At 44.4% G+C, this 24,423-nt stretch overlaps 2 protein-coding genes across 8 annotated transcripts in view; one reads left to right on the forward strand and one right to left on the reverse strand.

Moving 5' to 3' along the window:
• Nucleotides 1–1,531: 1,531 nt before the first annotated feature.
• scarb1 (scavenger receptor class B, member 1) lies at nucleotides 1,532–18,443 on the forward strand. 6 transcript variants are annotated; one of them, XM_004074477.5, is made up of 14 exons: nucleotides 1,532–1,712; nucleotides 5,586–5,746; nucleotides 6,877–7,018; nucleotides 7,093–7,296; nucleotides 8,313–8,408; nucleotides 8,473–8,588; nucleotides 8,657–8,823; nucleotides 9,189–9,307; nucleotides 12,602–12,675; nucleotides 12,797–12,848; nucleotides 13,872–14,018; nucleotides 14,651–14,698; nucleotides 16,966–17,035; nucleotides 17,984–18,443. In XM_004074477.5, the coding sequence occupies exons 1-14, from the start codon at nucleotides 1,593–1,595 to the stop codon at nucleotides 17,989–17,991; spliced, it is 1,524 nt and encodes a 507-aa protein (XP_004074525.1). In that variant the 5' UTR covers nucleotides 1,532–1,592; the 3' UTR covers nucleotides 17,992–18,443. The 6 variants fall into 6 exon arrangements, with proteins under 6 accessions (XP_004074525.1, XP_078812197.1, XP_078812196.1 ...); XM_011481416.3 differs by lacking the exon at nucleotides 1,532–1,712 and adding an exon at nucleotides 4,412–4,765; XM_078956071.1 differs by lacking the exon at nucleotides 14,651–14,698.
• A 1,923-nt stretch (nucleotides 18,444–20,366) lies between these two features.
• tacr1b (tachykinin receptor 1b) overlaps nucleotides 20,367–24,423 on the reverse strand; it is a 10,561-nt gene continuing 6,504 nt past the window's right edge. The window contains exons 4-7 of one of the 2 annotated variants that reach the window (XM_011481385.4): nucleotides 23,311–23,461; nucleotides 23,040–23,236; nucleotides 22,863–22,959; nucleotides 20,367–21,403 (exon numbers count right to left, since the gene is read on the reverse strand). In XM_011481385.4, coding sequence (XP_011479687.1) covers nucleotides 21,269–21,403; nucleotides 22,863–22,959; nucleotides 23,040–23,236; nucleotides 23,311–23,461 — 580 coding nt within the window. In that variant the 3' untranslated portion in view covers nucleotides 20,367–21,268. Of the gene's footprint in view, nucleotides 21,404–22,769; nucleotides 22,960–23,039; nucleotides 23,237–23,310; nucleotides 23,462–24,423 lie in introns of those variants that run through there. The other variant, NM_001278894.1, reaches the window with a different exon arrangement.

Below are 24,423 nucleotides of genomic sequence, written 5' to 3' on the forward strand. Positions count from 1 at the left end.
AGGTACTAGTGAGGAGGAAGCTGCTCTGCTCAACAACACCTCTATTGTTCTTGGTTACACATTTCAGCAGCATGCAGTGCGGCTCATAATGCAGCTGCAGCATGAGGGGTCCAACCTGAGGGTGAGGAGCCAATGTTGGTCTGGAGTCTGGCTCCAGATCAGTTTGACTTCATATGACGGGAAAGAGCACGGATCAGGAGCTGTGTGAGAAGTTTGACATTAAAGACCGCACAAACATTGCCAAAAAGCTTCAGTCTCCCCTCAGAAACCATAATTCTTCTTTAACCTAAATCCTCATGTTCCAGTTCTCCGCGGTTCTCCTGCCTCTCGTAGAGCCGACGTGTTCATACCAGGCGGTGAGTCTGCTCTGTGAGCTGCAGATCAGTTCTCACAGTCTTACAAAGTCTGGGGTCACATGACCTCAGGGACCTGCTGGGGGTGTACGGCTGCAAAAGGTCTTTTATGTAGACCGCTGCTTGGCTATTAAGAGCTGTGTGTGTTAAAACCAGGATGGGGAGCCAGTGCAGCTGGATTAACAACGGGGTGACGTGTGAAAACTTGGATGATTTCGTTCAAAGCCTTGCAGCAGAGTTCTGGACAACCTGGAGCCGTTCTAAAGAGTTTTTGCTGAAGCGTGTGAAGATGGAGTTGCAGTAATCAAGACTAGATGAAATAAAAGCGTGGATGAGCATCTCCAACTCAGAACGTGACACAACTGGACTTAACTTTTACATCGCATATACGGCACGCTTATTACCTTCAAATTGTGGAATTGATGAACACATTTTGGGCCATATTTGGATTTAGTTTAGTTCTCTGCGTGCTTCATTCGTACCTCCTCCGTGGTTTTAGCGCGGTTCATGTGACATCTGTGAACATTTCACCTCAACTTTTCTCACTATTTGCAGGTAAATTCACGTGTGACCAACTTTCATCCATGCAATATGCACAAAATGTGCGTAGTGGCTGTGTGACAGGTCCTTTCCAAGTTTATTTTGAATTTTCGTAACATTATTCAGTAAATTTTGTCTATTTGTTTTTGTTTTTAACTCATTTGTCCCTCTTTTGTCCTGACAGCAGACCACACACAAACTGATGTAGCTGCCAGGATGATGGAGGAAAATGGAAGTTTATGCGTGGATTTACCTCTGAACTCTTCTGCTTCGTGCGTGAGAACTGCGGCGTCCGTGATGCCTTCAGGAACACGAAAGCCACCATCAGACCAGGTGATGTAAGGACTGACGTCTCACTGTGTCTTGTGATTTGTCCTCCTGCCTCTCCTCACATGAGTCTGAACGTCTCCATATCTGCTCCTTGATTCAGTTGCGTTTATCTGCAGGACAACTGAGTGATGCCGTCAATCACCTCAGTGTTGAGTAAAGCTCTCCGTTTGCAGAAACGTCAATCCAGATCAATGACACCTTCAGTCATCTGACTTGTGTGGGATGGACACAGCTGCAGAGCCAATGAGGAGAGGATGGAGGTGGGCGGGAGGAGCTGGACCATAAAAGCAGCCCACCCCCCCAGCCCTGCTGCTGTGTCTCTGCTGGTCTTCAGCAGCTCTGTCCGTCACATCTTTGGTTTTTCTGACCATGGCCATCGATAAAGCCAAAGTAGCCATCGGCTTTGTGGCGGCGGGGGCCGTGACGCTGACGTTCGGACTTATTTCTGCCTTCACGGGACCGGCTATGATGAGGTACCAGGTCGGGAAGGTGAGTCCCCTGAGGCGGTTTGCAGGTTTGAAACCCAAAAGCGTCCTCCTCCTGCTGCTGCGTGAACCTCAAAAGGTCAAAGGTCACGGATAAAAATGACAAAATAATTGTTCTAAAATGAATTTAAAATGGACAAAAAAGGAGAAAAACTTACAAAAGCAGTAAGATAAGACAAAAAAGTGGTTCCTGGCAAAAAGTTTCAATATTTATTTATTAAAACGGGGAAAATTAAGAATAAAAATGCTGGATTTTAGCCACAGGCTAATTAACACCCGTACTTCCCTAGCAGGTCAATATTATAGAGGAAAAAACAAACTAATTTTAATAACTACTCAAAAGTACATAAGAGGTAAAAGACAATATACAACTGGAAATACTGTATAAAAGTAAACAAATCTATTAATTTAAAATCTTTTTTGATTTAAAATAACAATAAAAACAAAATAATGATAAATAAATACATTAATCATAACCAAAACATCATTATAGAAATTAATCTAATGTACTGACAGTGTCATATATGGTATTATCTTTAAGATTCTTGTTATTTTTAAAGTAATGACTCTAAAAACTGTGTCTGATGAGGATTAATATAACAACATGTTTGTGTGAATGCAACTATTTTATCTGACAAACCTTTTTTTTTTTAAATCTGTCTCATTAACAAACTTTCAACTGGATTCTTTTTTTTCCAAAAATGTCATCAATGTTAACTTTTCATGTGTTTTTACTAACATGGGTTTCTAAATTCTTTCTTTGCTCCAGCTAAAGTTGTACGCTTTTGTGAGATGTTTTGTGGAAACATTGTCACCGCTGCCGCTTCTTTTATCAAACCACCGTGAAAACAGGATCGGTTTCCTCCAAACACTCATTTGCAGAGTCGTAAGAACGGTTTGGATCACTAGTTTGCTTCATATGATCCACGTTTCTCAGCTGCACAGTCTCCCAGTCATCTCATATGAAACCGGAGCCAAATCCTGGCGTCGCTCGTTTCTCTGTGACGGAAAACGCTGAGAGCCCAGAAGACTCCAAACAGATGCAGTGCAGACGAGCAAACACTAGCTTTTTGTAAAAATGTCAAAATGTACTTCTATGAGGAGAAACATCAACTTGTCAAACTGAGACGTGAAAGGAGTTTAGGAAAGGCTGTTGGATTTACGTCAGCAGGCTTCTGCTCTCCAAAGCCTCCAGGCCTGGACCGGGTTTTTGGAGCTGGTGAAGGTTATTCTGGTTTTCTTTCTTTTGAACTTCATCAGACAAAAAAAACTGTGTCCCTTTCCTCTTTTCCTCTCAAGAATGAGTCAAGACAAACACTGGTTTCCCTTCAAAGTGTGGCGATTGAGGATTCTTTTCTCTCCAGAGTCATTTTATTAAACAGGTGAACCTCAGGTTAGAATCTATTTCAGAAAAGATGCTTTTTCCAGCAAATGTTCAGGCGGGAACGGTGAGTTCTGCTTAAAAGTAAAGCTGAAAATCCAGAAGTTACCATGTAAAACATGTTTTTTTTGTCATTTATATGCTTCTTTTTTGTGTTGTTACTTTGCTGTTGTTGTTATTTTTGTTATTGTTTTTATTTGGTTGTTGTTTTTATTTATTTATCTATTTATTTATTTCTCTTTAATTGTTTTTGTTATTTTTGTTCTTCTTTTTATTTTTTATTTTCGTTTTTGTTTTACTTTTACTTTTAATTTTTCTTGCTGCTTTTGTTTTTTTTCTTGGCCATTTTGTTGTTCTTTCCCGTTCTGTTTTTAGTTGTCTCTTTTATTTTTTTGCTCTTTTTCTCCCTTGTTGCTGTTTTTTGTTTTTGTTGTGAGCTGAACTTCTTGAAATAACTATAATCTGTACTTTTGCATTGCCCCATGGATCATATATATATATATTCCCTGACTAAAGGTTACTATGGGAGCATCATGACATCCACCTTAGAGGAATTGTGAAACTGTTATTATAGTGGCAGACCTAGAAAAGTCTGTTTGTCACATGACCTATGGTCACTGAAGGTCATAAATGAGTTATATTACCGAGATATTGACAGCTGAGTTTGGTGGATTTCATTGTGCGGCAGATCGAGCTGAAAGGATTTACTCATTCAAAGTCATTTACAGTGTTGATTATTTTTTATTGTAGGTGTTAAGTTTCCAACATTGACTTATCTTTATGACACTATCAAGCAGCAGTTGACGTTCTCCATTTATCAGATAAGAAACTGTGGCGCAGATCATAATATGATTGCACCTGTTTTTATGTAAAAAAGCAAACAGCTAAAGCAAACATTTATCTTTGTCAGCTATATCACGAGGGGCTATCGCCGCTGCAAAAGTCTAAACTGCATCAGCTTCTCATAAATGTGGCTAATGTTTAATCTGTGAAGTAGCAGAAATGCTAATCAAATGTTATAAAGTAAAACACACTTATGTTGTGTTGATGTAGTAGTAAAAAAAAAGCTTACTTAAAAAAGTTGTAGTATAATACTAAGCCTACACAATAATTTTTTTAAACAGGGCCATTGTTGGTTTATTTTAATTTAAATAATTTGTGGAAAACTTTATTTATTGTAAAAAAAATATTTTTTTTAATCTTTTTTAACAAAACAAAAAAAAGAATAATAATAATAACTGGCTGTCCAGGATGTGTTTCCATTTAAATCTTCTAAAAATTCCAAAAATTATCTAACTTGTATCAGATGAACGACATTTCCCAGAGTTCCTCGCGCGTCGAAAGCGTCACCACTAATAGACTTTAAATGGGGCAACAACATCAGAAGGTCGGCAACGGTGATCAAAGGAGTAAACCGGTGCAGAAGTGGACTTTGGGTGACCATGAAAGTGTGCAGGTGGTGCTGAAGGTGGAGAAGCAGAGAAGCTAGCTCGCTGGTGCCGCTCGGCTGAAGTTTGGACGTAAACAAAGCGCGGTTCTGCCGAACTGTCACTGTCATGGGCGTAAATAAAGCCAGGCTGACAGCCGGCTTCATCGTGGCGGGTGTGTTGATGGTGTTTTTCGGAACCGTTCTGGTTTTTGTGGGTCCGATCATCATCGACGACCAGGTGGAGAAGGTAAGCGGAACCACCGAACCGCCAAAGTACTTCGAATTTATTTAGAAGTGCGAAGAAAATCTTCACGTCTGTAAATAAAAGCATCGATAAAGTGCAATTTAGGTGTAGAAATGTTGTAAAAAATATTTTCAAAAATTATTTTATTACGAGAAATGTCAGATAAACACAAAAAAATTCACGTTATTTTCTAAAATGCTATTGTAAAATGAATGAGGCAACCCCCAAAATACGGTCAAATCTGCTGACCCTCCACTAACGGAAATGGAAGATACCAAGATAAAAGTGACAGAAATGGGACGAAACCTAAATTACTGTCGCAGAAGTCATGAACACGCGGATGTTTTCCAAATAAGATCCAAATTCCTGGTTCTGTTTTCTGATGCATCGCTGCCGGAGATAACTTATCTCTGTTCAAACGCATAGATATGATTAAAGGGGTAGAAACGTGCGGGATGTCCCAGTTTTGTGGCTCACTTCTTTTCCCGCTTTTTATTCTCTCGGGACCGGGACAGACCTCAGTTCGAATAATGACTCCGACCGTTTTTAGGCCGATTCAAATCCAATTCTTGATAGAATAATTAGAAAAAATACGAAGATAGACCTAAAAACTGACCTTAAAACTGCTGAAAGGGTTTAGCCCTGACACATGTTCTCACACTTAATCAAATTCATTGAATTGTCTTCATTTCTTTTATTCAAATGTCTTGACATTAAACCGAAATGTGCAAATCCAGACGATTCAATAGATTCTGGATTCAGAACCAAAAATGCTTTTTTCCCCCTTTTTTAATTTTTACTTTGTATTTTTTGTTTCTGTCAGAACACGATGATCGACCCGAAGAACGACATGTCCTACACCATGTGGAAGGACCTGCCCGTGCCCTTCTTCATGTCTGTCTACTTCTTCAACGTCCTGAACCCTGAGGAGGTCCTGAAAGGAGAGAAGCCCATGGTGGAGCAGAGGGGCCCCTATGTGTACAGGTGCGCCGGGACGGGACGCTCCACGCCTGTGTCCCTGTTGCACCAACACGTCCATCCAGCTCCGTCCATCGTTCAGAAACAGGCTGTGGAAGCCGCGTCACACATTTTCCACGTATGGCGTTACGTTCTTTCGTGAGCCAAGCGTGTTTTCTGCGTTCGTCGATGTGCACAGATGTCCGTCGAGGGTTTTGTCCAATGAATTCGGTTTTAGGTTGTTAAAAATTTTAGGTCAGTGTAAAGTTATGCGTTTACGCGTATTTGACGTAGCCTATACTCAAGTATTACGTAAATCTTTACGCGGTTGCGTGAGATTTTTCGTGAAATGCAGACGCAAATTTGTGTCTTTCCACGACGGTTCTACATTTGTCTGATGGACTTTTCACGCATGAACCACCAATGTATAACTTTAATATCGCGTTTCCGCGCACATATCGGGTTCAAATTACGTTATTGATTCACGAATCGCATATAAATTGCATTTAAACAGCACAATTTTAACACATGGTTCAAGTTCTCGTTTAGTTTAGGTGTTTTTTTTTTCCGTGCTTTATTCGTACTTCTTCTGTGGGTCATTCCTGATCTGTGAAAATTTCACGCAAAGACCAACTTTTTTTACTTTTTCCACGTAAGAAAAAGCACCAGTGCAATATGTGTGACATCACCCTAAGAAGACGTAACATTACTGTAAAGATCTAGATCTGCAAATCCAGAATCATACGGGCTGTAAATTTATGTCAAGTCTGAGGCTCCAACCCGAAAGCCTTGAAAAGATATGAAATCAAATATATCGGCTCCACTTCTCCTCTGCACCAAGGTCAAGGTCGTGATGACGTCTGTGACCGGAGGCTTTGGTCAAACCCAGGAAGAAATCCAAAGTCTGACAGAAACTGGTGCTGCTGCTTGAAGGTTTCTGTCCTCTGAATCTACATAGAGGTGGTGGGCCTTTCTGCCAGCGCTCTGATCTGTGGAGGTCGTGTGGTTTTGGTGGACCTCCTTGGTTCTTTGATCAGCAGAAACCGCATTAGATTGTTCAGCTTAGAAACGTTGAAAGGCTGAGAAAGAGGCAGCCTGGAACCTCTCAGGAACCAACGTCTTTCCTGAAAACCAGGAGTTTCCTTTGTGTTTTCCAGGAAGCGCTGCCAGAAAGAGAACATCACGTTTCACCCCAACTACACAGTGTCCTACAGAGAATACCGGACCTACTACTTCGAGCCGTCCATGTCTGTGGGGAACGAGTCTGACCTGGTCACGGTTCCCAACATGCTGGTTCTGGTGAGGCCCGGGCGACCGCTGGACGTCTCCCAAATTTGTGCGGTTGGTTCCTCACGCTCGGCTGTGTTTTGCAGAGTGCCGCCGTGATGATGGAGAACCTGCCCTACGCCCTGCGTCTGCTGATCAGCGCCACCTTCAAGACCTTCAAAGAGGGTCCCTTCCTGACCAAGACGGTGGGGGAGCTGATGTGGGGCTATGACAGCAAACTGGTGGACTTCCTAAACCAGTACTTGCCCGGCATGCTTCCCTCCTCCGGGAAGTTTGGACTCTTCGCCGAGGTGAGGGGTTCTCCACGAGATTCAGCTGAGGGACAGAGACTCCGGGGTAACTTTCCCTTTTTAAAACCAGTTTCTTTAAATGGGGCAGAACTTTGTCTAAAAAGGAACACGTGTGAGGAAGTGTGACTGCAGAGATCAGCATTTGCTCAGAACACGAGACCAAGATTTTGGTTGAAGGTTTCACAGACGAGTCCAAAATGGGAATATAGGTTTGGTCGCTTCAAAGTGGGCGGGGCATCTCAGACCAAAACACTCCTGTCAGGCAGCAGAGACGCGAGTGATCAGGATCAGTCTATAACTCATGAATGACAATTGAACCATAACAAATATTCATGTTTAACCCTTGTGCTGTCCTATGGGGTCCAGGTGACCCTACGCTTCCATTGAGGTGTTCTCCCTACCATGACAAAGGTGGATAAAGGTGGAAAGATTTCATGTAATCCATGGACACCAGTGAAGATCACAAATCATTGAAGAAAAAAGGTTCAGAGCACTGTCTAGTGGGTCTAGATGACCCCACTCCCAATGTTACAGTGCCTAAGACAGCACAAGGGTTACAAGACAAACACCTTTAAACGGGACGATTGACTTAAACGGATGGGAGCTGCTGTTCCTTCTGAAAACCTTTTCTCCGTACAGGACCTCAAAGTCCCTCTCCGATCTATTTGAAAAAGCGTTCCCAGTCGTCTTTTCATTAGAATTATGCCGATTTTAGCCAAACTCCGTAAACCTGTGTCGTTTTCTAGGACATAGTTTCTGCAGAGCGGCAGGAGTTCAGTGGGCGGGACCAGAACGGAGCGGAGCAGGGGGCTTTCTATGTCACAAATACGATCTTTATAAAGAAACTTTTGGTCTGATTCACAGCGATTTGAATAAAGAAATACTCAGTAAATGCAGTTTTAAGCTTAATTTGAACATTTCTGTCTTCCATCATCAGAAAAATGCAGCAGGAACACGTTAAAAACAGGATTTTCAGTGGAAGTTGTGACTTTTAAACGTTTCTGTCGTGCTTTCAGTTCAATAACTCCAACACCGGCCTGTTCACCATCAACACGGGGAAAGACGACATCAGGAAGGTCCACAGAGTCGACTCCTGGAACGGTTTGACCCAGGTGAGGTGTCGGCGCCACCCGTCTCCCTGTCATGTGACCCATCTGACTGTCCCCCCTTCAACAGCTGAGCTACTGGAGGACCCCCCAGTGCAACATGATCAACGGCACAGCCGGACAGATGTGGCCTCCCTTCATGACCAAAGAGAGCACCTTACCCTTCTACAGCCCCGACGCCTGCAGGTGAACCGCCTTCCTGCCCCGCAGCCTCCCGCCTCAGCCTGACGTTGTCACTTCCTGTTCCTGCTCAGATCCTTGGAGCTGGTTTACCAGCGCACAGGCGAGATGCTGGGGATCCCCCTGTATAGGTTCGTGGCGCCAAGGACCATGTTTGCCAACGGGTCGCAGTACGAGCCCAACCAGGGGTTCTGCCCCTGCAGGCAGTCGGGTCTTCTGAACGTCAGCAGCTGCCGCCACAGTGAGTTGGCGCACGCCGGCGCCCCAAAGGTCGTCTTTACATTTAGGTCCCGCACGCTCTGGAAGGTCAACAAATATTTACTCTGAACTTGTCACGTGTGTGCTGCGCTCAAAACGTGGCTGATGATCTCCTGCACCCTCAGGATGAAGTAATCTGATTACTCTGTCAGAGAAACTGGAGTTTCTGCTCCTCCAGCTCCGAGCTAAGGAGTTAGTTTTTATAATCTGGGTTTTTCATTTGATCAAGCAGATTCGTCATGACAATGTGTCTAAAAAACCAGAATCAACCCTGATCTGAACGCGGTTCTCCGTCCGATCATCCGGGGTCAGATCCTCGCCGTTTTCAGGTTCCTCTCTTCTCTCCAGACTCTCCGGTCTTCATCTCCCATCCCCACTTCTTCAACGCCGACCCAGTGCTGCAGGACTACGTGCTGGGTCTGAATCCCACCGAGGAGGAACACGGCCTCTTCATCGACATCCACCCGGTGAGCACCCCCCCCCCCCCCCCCTCCTCCTTTCGCCGTCAAAGCTGCTGGATTCCTTCTGTTGGGTGTGCAGAAGCTCACAGGGGTTTGATGCCTTTCAGATGTTTGGTAGCGTCAGACGCTCCAGCAGAAGGAGGTCTCATGAGGTGGGGTGGTGGGGGTGGGGGGGTTAATGTTCTTGATGGCGTTCTGGACCGAGCATCTTAGTCCGGCGTCGTCCAAGAACTTGTGTCCTTTGCTCAGAGCGTGAGGCGTCCGCGATGGAACGCGTCTGGTCCCGGCGCCGCTCCCTGAGTTGCACGGGGGGAGGGGGTGGGGGGCATGCAGCTGAGACGTCCGACGGTTTCGATGCTCCGCCTGTTGATGTGAAGCAGTTAACCCAACAGAACGCTGTTACCAAACGGCGCCGCCTCCTTACGTAACAGCCCGCTGCCCCTTATCGCTCGCGCCACAGCCGATAAGGTAATTGGAAGCTGCGATAAGGTTCCGTAATGAGGGCCGTTCATAGCGCGGCTCTGGATAAGGAGCCGGCGTGTGCAGATCGAAGCTCAGGAGAGGTTCCTTCAGTCCGCCCTCACGCCCACTCACTCACTCGCTCACTCACTCAATCGGGACGATCCAGGAAACACATTTGCATGATGGGAAAACGGAAACCCGCACATCTCAAATCCAACTGCCACACAATTATCTGAGTGACTGACTGTAGTGTGAGCGTAGACGTAGAAATAAAGTCACTTAAGAAGAAGAAAAAGAAAAGTGGAGTCTGAAAGAAGAATGGAAATAACCCGATAATCTCAGCTGGGAGCTTCTCCAGAAAGCTGATCTGCAGATTCGACTCCTCCTGCAGGCGAATCTTCAGCTCCTTTGTGGTTTTTAAAAAATACCAAACCGTTTTTCACTAAACGGGATGAGAAAGAGCTTCTTTGAATTTTAGAAATGTTCTGTTGCAGAAACCGCTCAGCCTTATAAGCCACGACAAAATATAATAAAGAAAAAATTCAGACTTTTCTAACGGCAGACATGTTTTTAAAAATCCATTTATTTTTCCTGTTAAAATGTATTTAGAGGACTGAAAATGTGGTTTTTACCTTAAAACTTTGACATTTAAAATCCCTATTTAGCACAAAAACATATTTTTAACATTAAGATCTGATTAAACCTGATTTACCAAAAGGAATTGATTCATTTTTTTATCCATGAGGAATTTTATACGGAAACATTGTATTCGATTAAAAAAATGTAATGTGTTCAATTAAAAAACAAAACAAAGTTTTTTAAAACAAATTTTATCGTGAATGTAAAAACAAAGGCGTGATCTTAGTTGTAATTTCTTTCCGTGTTTCTGGTTCTATTTTAAGCCACAGTGTGTCCGTGTTATAGACATGATTTTTAATTTTTTTTAATACTAAACATAAATCTTTTAAATTTTTACTGCTGTTAAAACCAAATTATTCTTAACATCTGCATTTAAAACCAAATTCATTCATTTTTTCAAATGCTTTTAGTTTTATCAGCCTAAGAAATGAAAATTCTCTTTTCTTTTAGATGAAAATAATTTTCCGAGTTTCTTTGTTTATTCAGTAAATCCTGTTTTCCTTCATCCGAAGCTGCACGGAGAACCGCCTGCAGCTGCATTCCTCCTCCTGATCCTGAGCCACTCGTGTCCGCTTTGGACGGGATTAACTGTCCATCAGAACCGCATATGGACCCAATCTGCTCCGTGGCTGCCATTCAGAGCCTCTTTGGGCTGTCATTTTCCTGTCAGCTACACCCTTTATGGCGAGTTTTCTGGCGTCTTCTGACCATTTGCTGAACTTCAGGGAGAAGGAGCCAAAAGCCTCGTCAGTGTGGCTCAGAACCGTCCGAACATCTGCCTCCCATCAGACTGTTGGGTTGATGCCACCTAACCCGGTTTTCTGACGGACTCGGTCCTCCTGCAGCGACGCACAGAGTTTGGCGGTGGGGGTGGAGCCTGCATCTCAGGAGAGCGTCGTCCCAAAGCCCATCCGGGCTGAAGCCCGATTCGAGTCTTTCCAAACGTCTCGTCCTGAAATGATCCCACACAATCCTGCTTATGATGTTTTTCTACCGTCTGAATCTGAATCTGTAGACCGTTCGTCCCTGAAAACCTCCGACCTGAAGCTTCAGCAAATGTCAAATGTCAGTTTTCTATAATCAATGATTAGAGGAAATGCAGAGACATGGCAGTGAAACGCATCCACACATCATTAGGAGGAAAAAAGATGTCTTCATTGTTAAACAGGAAGTGGAATCCTGGACGTTTTGCAAAGTCGAAGAAAAAGCGATTAATGTATCCAAAAAAAAAAAAAACTAAAAAGAAAAAAACGTTTCCTTAAATCCAACAACTTTTCAAAATCCAGAGAAGCTGGGAGGAATTCCTGTGCAGCAACCAGGATAAACGGATAGAAGAGGAGGATTTTCCCTCCACGGGTTCATTCTCAGGCGTCTGTCAAAGCTTGATTGAACAGAAAGATTTGAGCATCAGAGGCAGATCTCCTCTCATGGAGGATCTTTATTTACACTCTTTGGGACGAACCACTGCTGCTCTCCTCAGAAACGATTCAACTTTAGGTTTGGTTTTCCTGGTCCAGGACCAGGGTCCGTTTGGATGTATTCAGACTGAAAATTACGCCTTTTTCTGGTAAAATGTCAACTTTATTCTCATAATTGTACGTCTTTAGTCTAGTAAGATTTCGAATTTCCTTTTTCATCATTTCATAACTTTATTCCAATAGTTGTATGACTTTGTTCTCATGTCTATTTTTTTCTTTTATTGTCGCTCTAAAACATGAAACAGAATTTGTGAAAGTAGTTTTGTTTGGAGTTTTCGACTCCTGATCTTCTTAAAGAAAAGACCTGAAGACTCCAGTCTGCTCCTCATCTTCATCATCGGTCATCATCAGTAATGTAGACTTGGGTTGGGCCGCCTGCTCTGACGTTTGCCGTTGAGAAGGAATGGCAGGACAGGGATTTGAACAGAAACTGTGCGTCTTTAGCAGATGTGACAGAGGAAGAGTGGCTGCTCTGGGAATCAGACCTGCTTCCCTCACGCCTCCTGCAGCCTTGAGGCCTGGACGGCCTGCAGCTGATAGAAGTTCAAGATGCGTCTTTGTTCCCATTGTTGGATCTCACAGCTTTATTGCAGCTTGATGGTGGAACCAAACCATAAAAAGAAGCTTCCTAACCTGAGAATTTCCTTCTTTTGTTGTTTTTAAAAACTGTTTGGAGACTTTCAAAGAAGGTCTGATAATCTGCGGGTTTGTGTTCTGGCAGCTGACGGGCGTTCCTCTGAACGTGTCCATCCGCCTGCAGCTCAACCTCTACATTAAAAGCGTTTCAGGAATCACGTGAGGATTATTTCCAACTTTCTCATGAATTGTGTTTCCTCTAATTCAAAGCCGGTGACAATTTCCTGCTTTTCTTGCACCTTTGTGTGTGTTTTTGTGTGTGTTTTTGTCATTCTTTCAGTGAAACTGGTAAGATTTCTGAGGTGGTGATGCCGCTGCTGTGGTTCGAGGAGGTAAGATGCAGCACAAAGATTTAGCCTGGTTTATAAATGTTATTTCAGTCCTTTCTATACATATTTTTTAGCCAGTTGGCGTCACTTTAAATCACTTTTGTTATATATTTTTTAGCTGTCTTCAGAATTCTGCCAAATCCTCATTTTCATTGAAGCATTAAAGAAATAATGACAGATGTAAAAACAGATTTAGCATCTTCTTTTTAAAAAAAAAATAGATTTTTGGGAAAATAATCGACACGTTAAGAGAGTTTTGACTATTATTCTCCTTCTAGAATAAACAATAAATCCTCTGGAGAGACTTTAATTTCCTTAGAAGTGATAAAAACTTTTAACTTTTGAAATCTTTTATTTTGAAAAAATGTCACTTTAAAGGATATAGATCCACTATTCTAGAGCAGTTCTCCTGTTTAAAGTCCATCACTTTAAAAGTGTTCCTTTTAAAGTGTGTTTTTAATCACTTTAATCATTAATCAAGTTTAAACAGTTTGGATGTTTTTTTTAAATATAAAGTCGTTTCCTGTGGTTGAAAACAGCTGGGCAAAGACGCAGCCGTTTGGATTTCCTGTTGGACCGCAGGTCGCGGATGTTTGTGGTTCTTCGTGAAGTCACGCAGCAAAGACTTTTCTGTAGAGGAACTTCCTGCTTTTTTAGGCAGAACAGTTTTTTCCTGCGTCGTTTGCAGTTTGTCTCTGAAAGACGGCGAGTCAGCTGACAGGGAAAAAGGTTTGGGAGGAGCGAACGGGACGGGTTCAGGTGAAAGATCAGGATCAGAAGTTCTGTCTGTAGAGGAGGCAGAAGATCAGCTGCTGTAGGAGGAAATGAAGTTCACCTGTTGAGAAAAAAAAGTCAATTTATCAGCTTCTGAGTTTTATTTACCTCTTTTCTTTCATTTCCTTTTTCAGTTTTACTTATGTGTGTTTGTGCACACACACACACACACGTAAACTTTAGTTTGTTTACTTGTGTTTGTGTCGATAAAGGTTTTGAAAACTGCTGACTGTGCGTTCCTGTCGCCAACAGAGCGGCTACATCGATGGACCGGTCCTCAACACGTTCCGCACCAACCTGGTGGTCCTCCCGACCGTCATGGAGTACATGCAGTACCTCCTCATCGCGCTCGGCCTCGTCACCGTCGTCGTGGCGTCCGTGGTCCATCACAAAGTGAAGGTATGGCGCCCAGCGCGACACACTGTTCCGTCTGCATGATGCCGCGGGAGCATGTCCTTGCGAGAATGGTAGGAGAGGGAGCAGGAAGGATTCGAACCCTCAGCCCGCTGGCCAGAAAACACAGAACCCGTCTGCTGGTTCTGCTCTGGTTCCGGCTGAGGCTTCGGAGGTAGATCATCTCATCGTGATCCACCAATAAAAACTGAAATATTTAAAAAGAAATTCTGTCGCTCCTGCCCCCCTCCCCCACCCACCCCCTCCCCGCCTTTAACCAGAGCTCTGAACTCTAACTGACAGACCATCAGAGGTAAAGTCCAAACCGTCATCCACCTGCTCCCCCTTTTTAATGAGGGGGGGCTCCTTTCGCTGCCGGACGCCGGTGACGTCTTGCTGGTTTCCTTCAGCCTCCAACGGTCTTCTGCTCTTTTTGGTTCCGTCCAAAAACCCTGGTGGGAGTCTTTCTCCTGCCGTCAGAGAGCGACCACGCCGCTCTTATCGCCGTCTCGTGTGCGCGTTGGGTAACAGTCTCTTTACAACGCCATAAACCAAGAAGTCAAGGTCTAGCGGAGAGCGGCGTGGGATCTCGGTGTTCTTGTCGCTTCGTCACGGTAACGGCTGGTGTTTGTTTGCAGAGGTCTTCCAACCCCGTGGAGGTCTTCAGTGTCACGGAAAACCCCGGGGTTCGTAAACCAGCCCGTCCTGATCCAAACCCAAACGAATCCATACAAATATCTAATGTTCTGATTCTCATCAAGAAACATTTCTGCAGAAAAAAATATGATTTATTGCAAAATCAGGGATTTCTGGGACCAGATTGGACTCGAAACTTCTAACGGGAACTTTGATGAATGCATGTTGGAAACGGTGATCATGGAGATGTTTGAAAATGTTTCTCAACAGAAGCTGCACGAGAAAGGAAGGTAGGGTTTGTAAACACATTCAGAACCAATCAGCTGGAAGAGGGATCATTGAGTTTCAGCTCAGACGAAGGGCTTCATGAAGCTAAACCGACTGATCTGTGATTCAGAGAAGTCGCAGAACCGATATAAAGGCAGAGACCAGCAGAACCTGTGGGACTGGGTCCAGGTCCCAAAGTCTCCAAACCCTTAAAGGGTTTAGATCCTGCTTTTCCTAAACCTCTCAGAGTAAGACTGTGTCCATATGTATGATAATCTATCACCTTTGGTGCATTTTAGGACGAAGGGTCCTTTTTGCAGCTAATTTTCCTATCCGGTAGTAAGCTCCGCCTTTCCCTTCTTGTGGGTCCCGCCCATTTCATGATGTCATCCTAGAGTCGGCCTCGGCAGCGTGTCTCCTTTTCACCAACGAAAACAAAGGACATCTGAACTTCACAGAGATGGATGTGCATCTTGTTCATGAAAGCGTCCAACCAATCGGTGTGTCTGTTATCCCTGGGGGCGGAGCTGGAAGGGGTTTCCCTCACTTTGTGACATCACACTGTGAGAACCCACTTGTTTTGTGGATTGGGCTTAAAGGGATACTCAGAAATGCGTGAATGGATCAAATACCACTTTGGTTTTTTTGTGAGGAATGAACTTTATAAAAAACTTAAAACCTAAAAAGTTTTTAAGAAAATTATTTAAAAAAATAAGGTAAAAAAAACCCAGAAAAGGTTGATTTTACATGATATATGCCCTTTGGACTACGTAGACAGCAGGCATGCGACGCACCTTCAAGAACGCACTGAACACGGATTCACAAAGCACTTTTCGCATACGGTGTTGACACAGGCCTGACGCTAACCGGTACTTGGACCTTCAACTGGAAGATATTTGGTGGGAAATGTCGTAGTGGTGCAAATCTGGTGGATGTCGCTCCAGACTTTTCCTTCCACTGCGCCATCCCGATACACGAAAGACTTGGTGTTATGGAATTCCAGCCGGAAACAAACCGCAATTATTAATTTCAAAAGGGACGCCATTCATACATCACTACCAAATCCAAGTCCCTGATTGGCCAAAGTTCAACAGGTTTAACTTTCAACGTGCGTTTTATGCATAGACATGCATAGACATGCATAGACGTGAGAGTTTTGAACGCAGAAGCCCAAAACGCACTTTTATGTTGACCCTACATAGGTTTTTCATTGGAAGTGGCCACTTTAACGCTAGAAAAATTAAAATTAAGAAGAAGCCCCTCCCTGCTGGTCCAGTGTGAACACTATGGGCTAAATGTCTTGAATGTCGATTGACCGGTATGTCTGTAGCCTGTGAAGATATACACATGTGAAGACAGATTCAGCTCTTTGAATTTGGGCCTATGGACCTCTACATGATCTAGAGAGATTTTTTCAGATTTATCTCAGAGATCTCAGAAAAATCTCAGAGATTTTTTACCTTTTTCTTTTTGATGACGGGACGTGTTCTGTTGTCTGACAGATCCAAAGATTAAAATATCCATTTTACTGTAGCTTGATGTGAGGCTTGATGTAATTTAAAAGTAATTGAACCCCTTAGGACCACTAAAGGCGATAGAACTGAAATGATACACCTACCACATACACAACAATGGTACGTTCCACTTTCATGACGTTCCTTAAGGTGTCCAAACGAGCCTCAAAAGAATTTGAAGGTACATCTGGGCTCCCCTTAAGATTCACCTGCTCCTTTCTACGGACCCGGACCACCCACAAACACTTAGCAGCCGTTCGGGTCGTGGGACCAAGGCTTAAGTTTGAGTTTAAAGTCTGAATCGGACGTCTGTGATCAGTTTTCAGATCCTGTCTAATAAGTTTTGTCTTCCTTCTTCTTATCATCAATTTCTTCCTCATCAGATCAGTTACTGAACTTACCAATCACATGTCCTCCAAATTAACTGCATGACTGACCCGTTACCGAGCCAGATCATGCATGAGTACCGACCCCTCCCCCGTGACAGACGAGTGTTGTGCTTGGCTCATGTGTAAGGCAATGTGGTCGTGTTCTAGGCCTCGGCTCACGGGCAGGTAAAGGGCACTCACGGCTATGACACTCGGGAGAAAAGTTTGAGTGCTGCAGGTGGGTCCACACTTGAAGACATACACACAACACAACGGTTTGGGTGGGGCGGGCCCAACCCCGGTCCCTGCCTTCTACCACCCAGCCTTTCCTGTTCCAAACTGTTGGGATTATCTGGATCAGGTGGTTCTGATTGGCTGAACACGCGGTCCAGGTACTCATCAGCAAACAGGGTTGGGCGGGGGTATGTGGGGGTAGATCTGGAGGAGCGGGGTTGGGCCCCCCCCCGGGGGAAATTTTCATGTTTAATTGACCCTCTTCGTTGTCTAACACGAATTTCTTGTAATTGTTGAAACGTCAAAGTTTGAGAGGAACTTAAGTTTAGATAAAAGCAAACATTTTGTACGAAAGACGACTAAAGTTTTGGTTGTAGGTCCTGGAAGCCCCCCCCCCCCACGACAGACCCCTCAGCCATCAGTGAAGTTTATTTTGATGATTTTTTTACTTCTTGCTGTTTGGATTTGTTCAAGTGTTTGTTGTTTGTCCTGACCTGTTTTTTGAGTACAGAAGATCATAAAGGTAAGGTCATAAGCCGGTACCTGATTGGGTCAGGTCCGGAGTTGGTCCAGAGTTGGTCAGGTCCCGAGTCAGTACCTGATTTTCTTCCTAGTCCGTCAGGTCCTGAGTGGGTCCTTGATTATGTCCCAAGTAAAGTTGAGTAAAATCCACTTTTTTGAGCAGTTTTTGAAATGATGAGAAACCCTGACCTGCATTCTCTGAGGGAATCGATTATGAAGTACAGGAGGGTTTTATGTTGAAGAGAATTCAGGTCTTTTCTGCCTTCAGAAATAGGAAAGAGCAGGAATTTTCAAAGTAAAAGGAACTTCTTTTGTTTAGGATGTTTTTAAGTCACGGTGGGTTTTGACGTCACGGTGGGTTTTGGCGTCACGGTGGGCTTCCGCTCCGGTGCATCAGCAGAAGCTGAGCAGTTTTTTTCTGGTGTTACAGAGAAATGAGGCTGACGGCGCCTCCAGCCGACGCTCTGGGACAGACGAGCGGACCCCTCTGCTGCAGGACGACACAAACACAGCCAGCTGATGGACACGTCTTGAAGAAACGCCATTTTTAAGGAAAAGCGGAGCTCGCCTTTTAGATGTTTGCAGACTTTCCTGGTCGTGTCATTTCAGGTGGAAAACGTGATTTCACTTTCATTTTAGACAAATGTTGCTTTTAACAAGGGAGACATCAAATCATTGCCAAAGAGTCAGTATCTTCCGCCGCGGTGCCTTCAGGGGAGTCGACGTTTGTCCGAACTCCAGCATGTTTGTAAATATTTCACACTCCCAATTTTAGAGGCGGAGCCACTGCTGTTTGTTTACTGCGGCGTTCAGCCGTCCGTGGAAATGCATGTTTGGTGTTGCACACCTACTCGCTGTAAAACGATAAAGAAGCGGAAGTTTAAACGAAACCCGTTTGAGTGTCTTTTATACGGAGGCGGGCTTCTGGGTCCTCTACCTTCAGCTCAGACTCTGACTCATCTGGAGGCTCCGCCCACTCAATTGTTTCCTTGAAAATGACTGTTTTTAAGTCTACGGCGCTGAAATGGCGTCTTCCACAGACGTCTGGATCCATATTGGAGATATAGGGACCAGTATCAGCCGTGTGAGCGTCACCTTTGACCTATGTGAAGGGCGCCGCCTTGAGTCTGAATCTGGACGCCACAGTTTTTCAGCTTCCAGACGACTCCAGCTCCAGAATCGACTGGATTCTGGGACCAGAGGCAGGACTTTCATTTTATCCCTGTGGTGAAACAACAATAAAGAATCCTGAATTGATTTCTGCTTTTTACTGTTTACAAACCTCAATAATCTCATCCAGATGATCATCATCCTGCAGCATCACCATGGTAACCGTGCTGTCCGGTAAACATTCATTCACTGTGGTCCCCTGTTTTGCTGTACAACTAAACCCACACTAAGCTCCGCCTACTCTAGTGAGTGGGTGTGTCCCTGATGGTGCCTCTGCCCCTCAAAAACTCCTTTCATTTGTAAAAACAGTCCCCCCCCCCCCCCCCCCCATTTCATCTTCAGTTTCCTGCTTAGACCTGTGCAGGGTCACCGTGGGGCACCCAGGACAGGCACCTGTCAATCACAAGCCAATTGTTTACATCGTTAAGGTTTTACAGATTCACTTCAAACCGTGACAAAAAACTGATGGAGGCAAAAAATCTAGACATGTACCTCAAAGACGAGATTTTCTTTGAAGCATTTAGGATTTGTATTAAGTAGTTAGACGTTTTGTTTCATAAACCATTTTTGGAAACATTTTTGACCTTCTCTCTTTTGTACAGCTTTTATTTTAATTTCTATGAACATTTTTGCTTTGCATCCTGGTAATTAGATCGTTCTTCCCCTGGGCGCTCAGAAAGAGAAGGCGAGAACCGTCCTTTGTCCCAGACGCAGCAGTGAAGATCTAAATCTGTAAATGAGCAGATCGGTTGAAGGTTTCCCTGAGGCTGAGAAACTCCCACCTGATCCATGTTCTCATCACCTTGAGGTCTTATTTAAATGTTCTCTTGATGGTGCAGCAGGTCCAGAAACGATCCTCCTTGACTTATATGTCCCGGTTCCCCGTAAACCTGCAGCTGATCTGATTTGGTTCCGTTTGGTCCATTCAGGTGAAAGACTTTAGAAGTTAGCGATTCTCTGTTTAAGCAGTAGATGGCGCCAGATGCTAAGTTCTGAGTCGACTTAGAGCTAAAGGAGGTTTCAGACTCATGGAGACTTTGTTCCTTTTCCTAAACGTTTCCTCCAACATGGATGAAACTCAAAGTTCTCCTTCATGTTTCCCTGCAGCTGGGATGAGAGGAGACGGGACCAAAGTTCAGATTCTGGAGCAGAACTTTCTGTTTCAAATGAGATTATATCTATTTGTCCAAAAACGTTAACTCATTTTAGACGTTTTTCCAGAGTTTCTGGAGAAAATGGATCTAATGAGAGCTGGAGATCAATTAAAGGAGGAAAGATTTTTTATTCCTACTTACTTTTATCTTAATATGTTTAAAACCTTTTTAGAAGAAAAAGTTCTTTGACCCTTTAACCCTTGTGCTATCTTAGATGACCCCCCCCCCTTCCATTGACGTGTTCTCCCTACCATGACAAAGGTGGATAAAGGTGGAAAGATTTCATGTAATCCATGGACACCAGTGAAGATCACAAATCATTGAAGAAAAAAGGTTCAGAGCACTGTCTAGTGGGTCTAGATGACCCAACTCCCAATGTTATAGTACCTAGGATAGAACAAGGGTTAAAAGGAGAACGTCTTTGTGAGTTCTGACTGTCAGATGAAACATTAGTCGCATGAAGAAGGAAATGCAGACGCAAGTCAGCGATGAATTTCAGCAACAAACTGTATTTCACACACACACACACACACACAACAATTTCCATCGTTTAACTATTGACTACAGGTGCACATGTAATTGTTTGTTGTTTAATCATTGTTAACAAACTTGAGTTCAATAAAGTTTTTTTGTAGCCTGAAGAAGGGAACATTAAACAAACATTCTGTTCAACAACAGATAAACCGATTAAAGGGATCCAGAAGAAGTTTTGTGATTTTTCCCCCAGGAGTGGAAGGTGGGGGCCAGGCTCCGCCTCTCACTTGGAACCACACCCCCGGACAGAACGGGGTTCCTCATGGAGGCGGAAAAATGCGCCTCAGAAGCAAAAGGTCAGCAGATATGATTCTAATTTGAAGGAAACCTTAAATATGAAGTTTCACATGTAACCATGTTTGTGGAAAACATTGGTTTGCTATGGTCAAGCATGGCGGTGGAGGGCTGATGATGCGGGCTTGTTTTGGCAGCCAGAGAACTGCAGCAAATCAAAGACCAATGTTTTTGCTTTGGGGGAACCTGTCCAGCAGCTCTGAAACCACACGGAGAGGCCGGTCACATCAAACAGGAAGTGGCAGGTGAGTCTCACCTGTCCGACCACGCGTGTGTCAAACAGCAGGTTCTGTTGTGTTCTGGAGCCAAACTGCCGTCTGGTGACGAGCAAATCCTCACAACTGGAGGGGCTTTGTTTTCCGCTCCACTATATTTGGGTCCTCTATATTTAGCCGTCCGGTGATCCGCCTGCTGCGGAGCGAGCTCTGCTGCTCACATGGCCCAAACGCCGCCGGTAATCCTGCCCAACAGGTGCTGGCTCTGCTCGCCGTTTCCACGCAGCCCTAGCCCTGGAAGATGGTTGGGTGGCCTAGAAACGACTGACCGTCACATCCATGGAGGAATCAACAGGAGGTGCTGGCAAACGTCTCCGGGACGCAGTTGGCGCTGTCCACGTGGGCGGGAGGAGGAGCGCACGGCGCCGCAGGATCCACGGCGCTGGAAACGACCGTCTCCATCCGGCTGCCGCGAATGCTCCCCTGAAAAACGAGACGAGGCGTAGAAACACCTGAGCACACCTGAAAGCAGCGCCTGACCACAGAGCAGCTGTGAGCTTCTGCCGCAGAGAAACATGCAGATATTTGTAGGAAACGCTGGATTTTTCTGGCCGCTAAATGCTGGCGCCCAAAATGAACAAACAAAACAAAAAAAGTATATTTTATCAAATTAACTTTAAAGCCCAGAAGGAAACAGTTCTTGGTTCCCCAGGTCTGAAGACATGCAAAAGAAGAAGAGCTACACCTTTTCATGAAGACCTGCCATCCAGGGGGCGGAGCTAAAACATTTAAGGGGGGCAAGAGGGGAGGCAGCGGAATGGGAGAGCGTTGCAAGATAAAGGATCTAAAATATGTATTTTTTTAATATTGCACAGCTGTTTATTCGTTTTTTCTGTTAATTTCCTTATTTGGTGTTTTCATTGTTTAATTGCTTTCATTGATTTTATTGTTGTTATTGTTTCGTTATTGTATCCTATTTAGTGATTTTATTTACATTTGATTTATGTTCAGCACTCTTGTTGCCTCTCTTTTATGAGAGCTCTACTAATAATACATTGATTGATTGTTTCTAATGTAAAGCCGTAGCAATAAAGAAGCTTATATTGATAATTTTATCAACAGTGATGCTAATGTTGGCTAAAAAAAATTGGGGGGGGGGCAAAGCTTTTTGCTGAGAGGGCAGCTCCCCTCCCCTGTTCCCCCGTAGCTCCGCCCCTGGTGGGCATCACACTTTGGGTTCTACTCCCACAGTACCGTGCAGATGGTCAGCTCAAATATGTCATCAGGTCTTAATAATAATAATAAAACAAGAAATGTCTTCAGAAATAGAATCTAAAAGATTTGCTTTATTTATCTGCTCTCGTTTTCTTATTTGTGACCATATTTAGGTATTTTAGAGAAATATTTCAAGATGTTCTTGTATCCTTGTTTCTGATGAAATCACTGTGAATCAGGAGCAGACGGAAAAGATTGTTTTTGTGACGTTTTTTGCTCCGAGCTCTCAGCAATGGCGAGGGGTGGGGGGTGGGGCTGCCCCTCACAAGCAGTCCCGCCCACAACTCGGAGGCCGATCTCTAATGAATGCTCGCCGCTCTGCAGAAACTATGTCCTAGAAATAGTTTTTGAGTTGCAGTTTTCTGAGTCAGTATTTCTCCCGATTTGCTGAGTCATCCTGCAGACGCTGTAAATGAGGAGGAAGACCTTCAGCAGGTGCACTGTTACGCAGTAAGAGCTCCGCCCACATTTACAGAAACAAATGATGACCCGGCGGAGAGAATTTTGCCGCAAATGATGCTCCGTACGTCCCCGTTTCCGCATGAGCGCTCCTCTGTCTGCATTGAAAACAGGATCAACAGGATGAGAGCGCCGTCGAGGTCTCATCTGGCCGCTCACCTCCCGCCTGAGCAGCAGATGAGGCGGGAAAAGCGGTTCTGGGACCCACCTGGGTTTGCAGACACCGGGGAGATTTGAGCTCCAGCTCCTCTTTGGCGGCGCTGGAGGAGCAGCAACAAAACACCTGCTGGAAACCTGCTCTGAACCTGGTGAAGGCAGAGATTACACAGGGTGAACGGCGAGACAAACGCCAGCACGCCATTTGGCGAGGGCACAGCCGGCGCACCTGCTGTTGAGGCAGTAGTAGATGATGGGGTTGTACATGGTGGAGCTCATGGCGAGCCACATGACGGCCAGGTACACCTGCTGGATGTAGAGCTGCTCGAAGAGCTCGGGGAAGAACTGGTGCAGCAGGAAGTAGACGTGATACGGCAGCCAGCAGACGGCGAAAGTGCACACCACCACGATCATCATCTTCACCACCTGACGGGAGAGACGGGATTCAAACCTGCGCCCCGGAGCAAGAGTCCGTCATACTTCAAGGCGGTTCACATCACTTTGCGCTTGGCGACCAGCTGCTGTCTGTAGTGTTCCGACGAGTCGCCGGGGATCTTACTCGCCCAGAGGGTGACGGCGACGGTGATGTACGCCCATCCCATGATGCACAGGGGCAGGAAGTAAATCAGCAGAGCCACGGATACATAGTAGCTGAAAGGAAAATCGAAACAAAGCAGCCAAGAGGAAACCATCATGAAGGACGAGACGCCCAACTTTCACAGAAAGAGCCGTCGGGTCAAAGGTCAATGTTTGTCAGGATGAGCTTTAAAAGTCAGACCAAACAAGAAAAAATTAACCGCCCCGTCCTCGCCGCCCCCTTTGACCCCCCCCCTCACAGGGTAAATAACTGCTATACGCCACATCTCTCCCCCTTCTGCCCCCACAGCCCTGTCAGATCTGAACGTGACAAGTTTGTAAAACAAAATGAAAAGCACTTTATTTCTCAAAAAGACGGTTTTCTTGTGGGTTTTATCTCCATAGCAGCCATTTTATATTCAGTTGTCTGTTTTTTTGTTAACCACGCCCACATTCCTAATTTGTTCATATCATATGTCACATGGTTTCATTCAGCTTGAGAACAACGATTCACGTGTTACATTTTCTTAATGTTCTGGTACGAGAAGCTACAAGAAAACGCCACTTTTATGAGTTCGCCACAAACTCTACAAACTTTAAAGTCAACGTTTATTCCCCAAGTAACATCCCAATGAAGCTCAGAAAGTTAGGGGGCGGTAGATCAAAATCCTTAAGACGAGTTTAAATTTGCAGAAGCCGATTGGCGGATTGTAAAATAAATAAATAAAATGAAATAAAAATGACCATTTAAATTCAAGATGGCGGCCTTTTTCCTGAGGTCAAAGGTCGACAAAACTTCCATTGTGGTTGCAGACTAGGCCTTGTAGAGCGTGTGGGACATTTTGTGAAGATCGCTGTAGCTTGTGTCAAATTGTGATAAAATGCCAAAAATGTCAAATATTTTACACTTTACCACTAAGCTTTAGGTCCTGTGGCCATCCCATAATAATTTTCATTATCCCCGACATGTGCATTTTGGCTTTATTAGTCGATTCTGAAGATATTTTTTTAACCCTATAAGAGATTTTGGCCCCCTT

This window comes from Oryzias latipes, chromosome 12, assembly GCF_053564925.1.
Source record: "Oryzias latipes strain Hd-rR chromosome 12, Olatipes_Hd-rR_3.1".
In the NCBI taxonomy this organism is placed as follows: domain Eukaryota; kingdom Metazoa; phylum Chordata; class Actinopteri; order Beloniformes; family Adrianichthyidae; genus Oryzias; species Oryzias latipes.

Coding starts and splice junctions, on each gene's coding strand:
- scarb1 (XM_004074477.5), top strand. CDS start 1,593: ATGGCCATCGATAAAGCCAAAGTAGCCATCGGCTTTGTGGCGGCGGGG. Junction 5,747..6,876: donor AGGGGCCCCTATGTGTACAG/GTGCGCCGGGAC, acceptor TGTGTTTTCCAG/GAAGCGCTGCCAGAAAGAGA. Junction 9,308..12,601: donor TCTTCATCGACATCCACCCG/GTGAGCACCCCC, acceptor GTGTTCTGGCAG/CTGACGGGCGTTCCTCTGAA.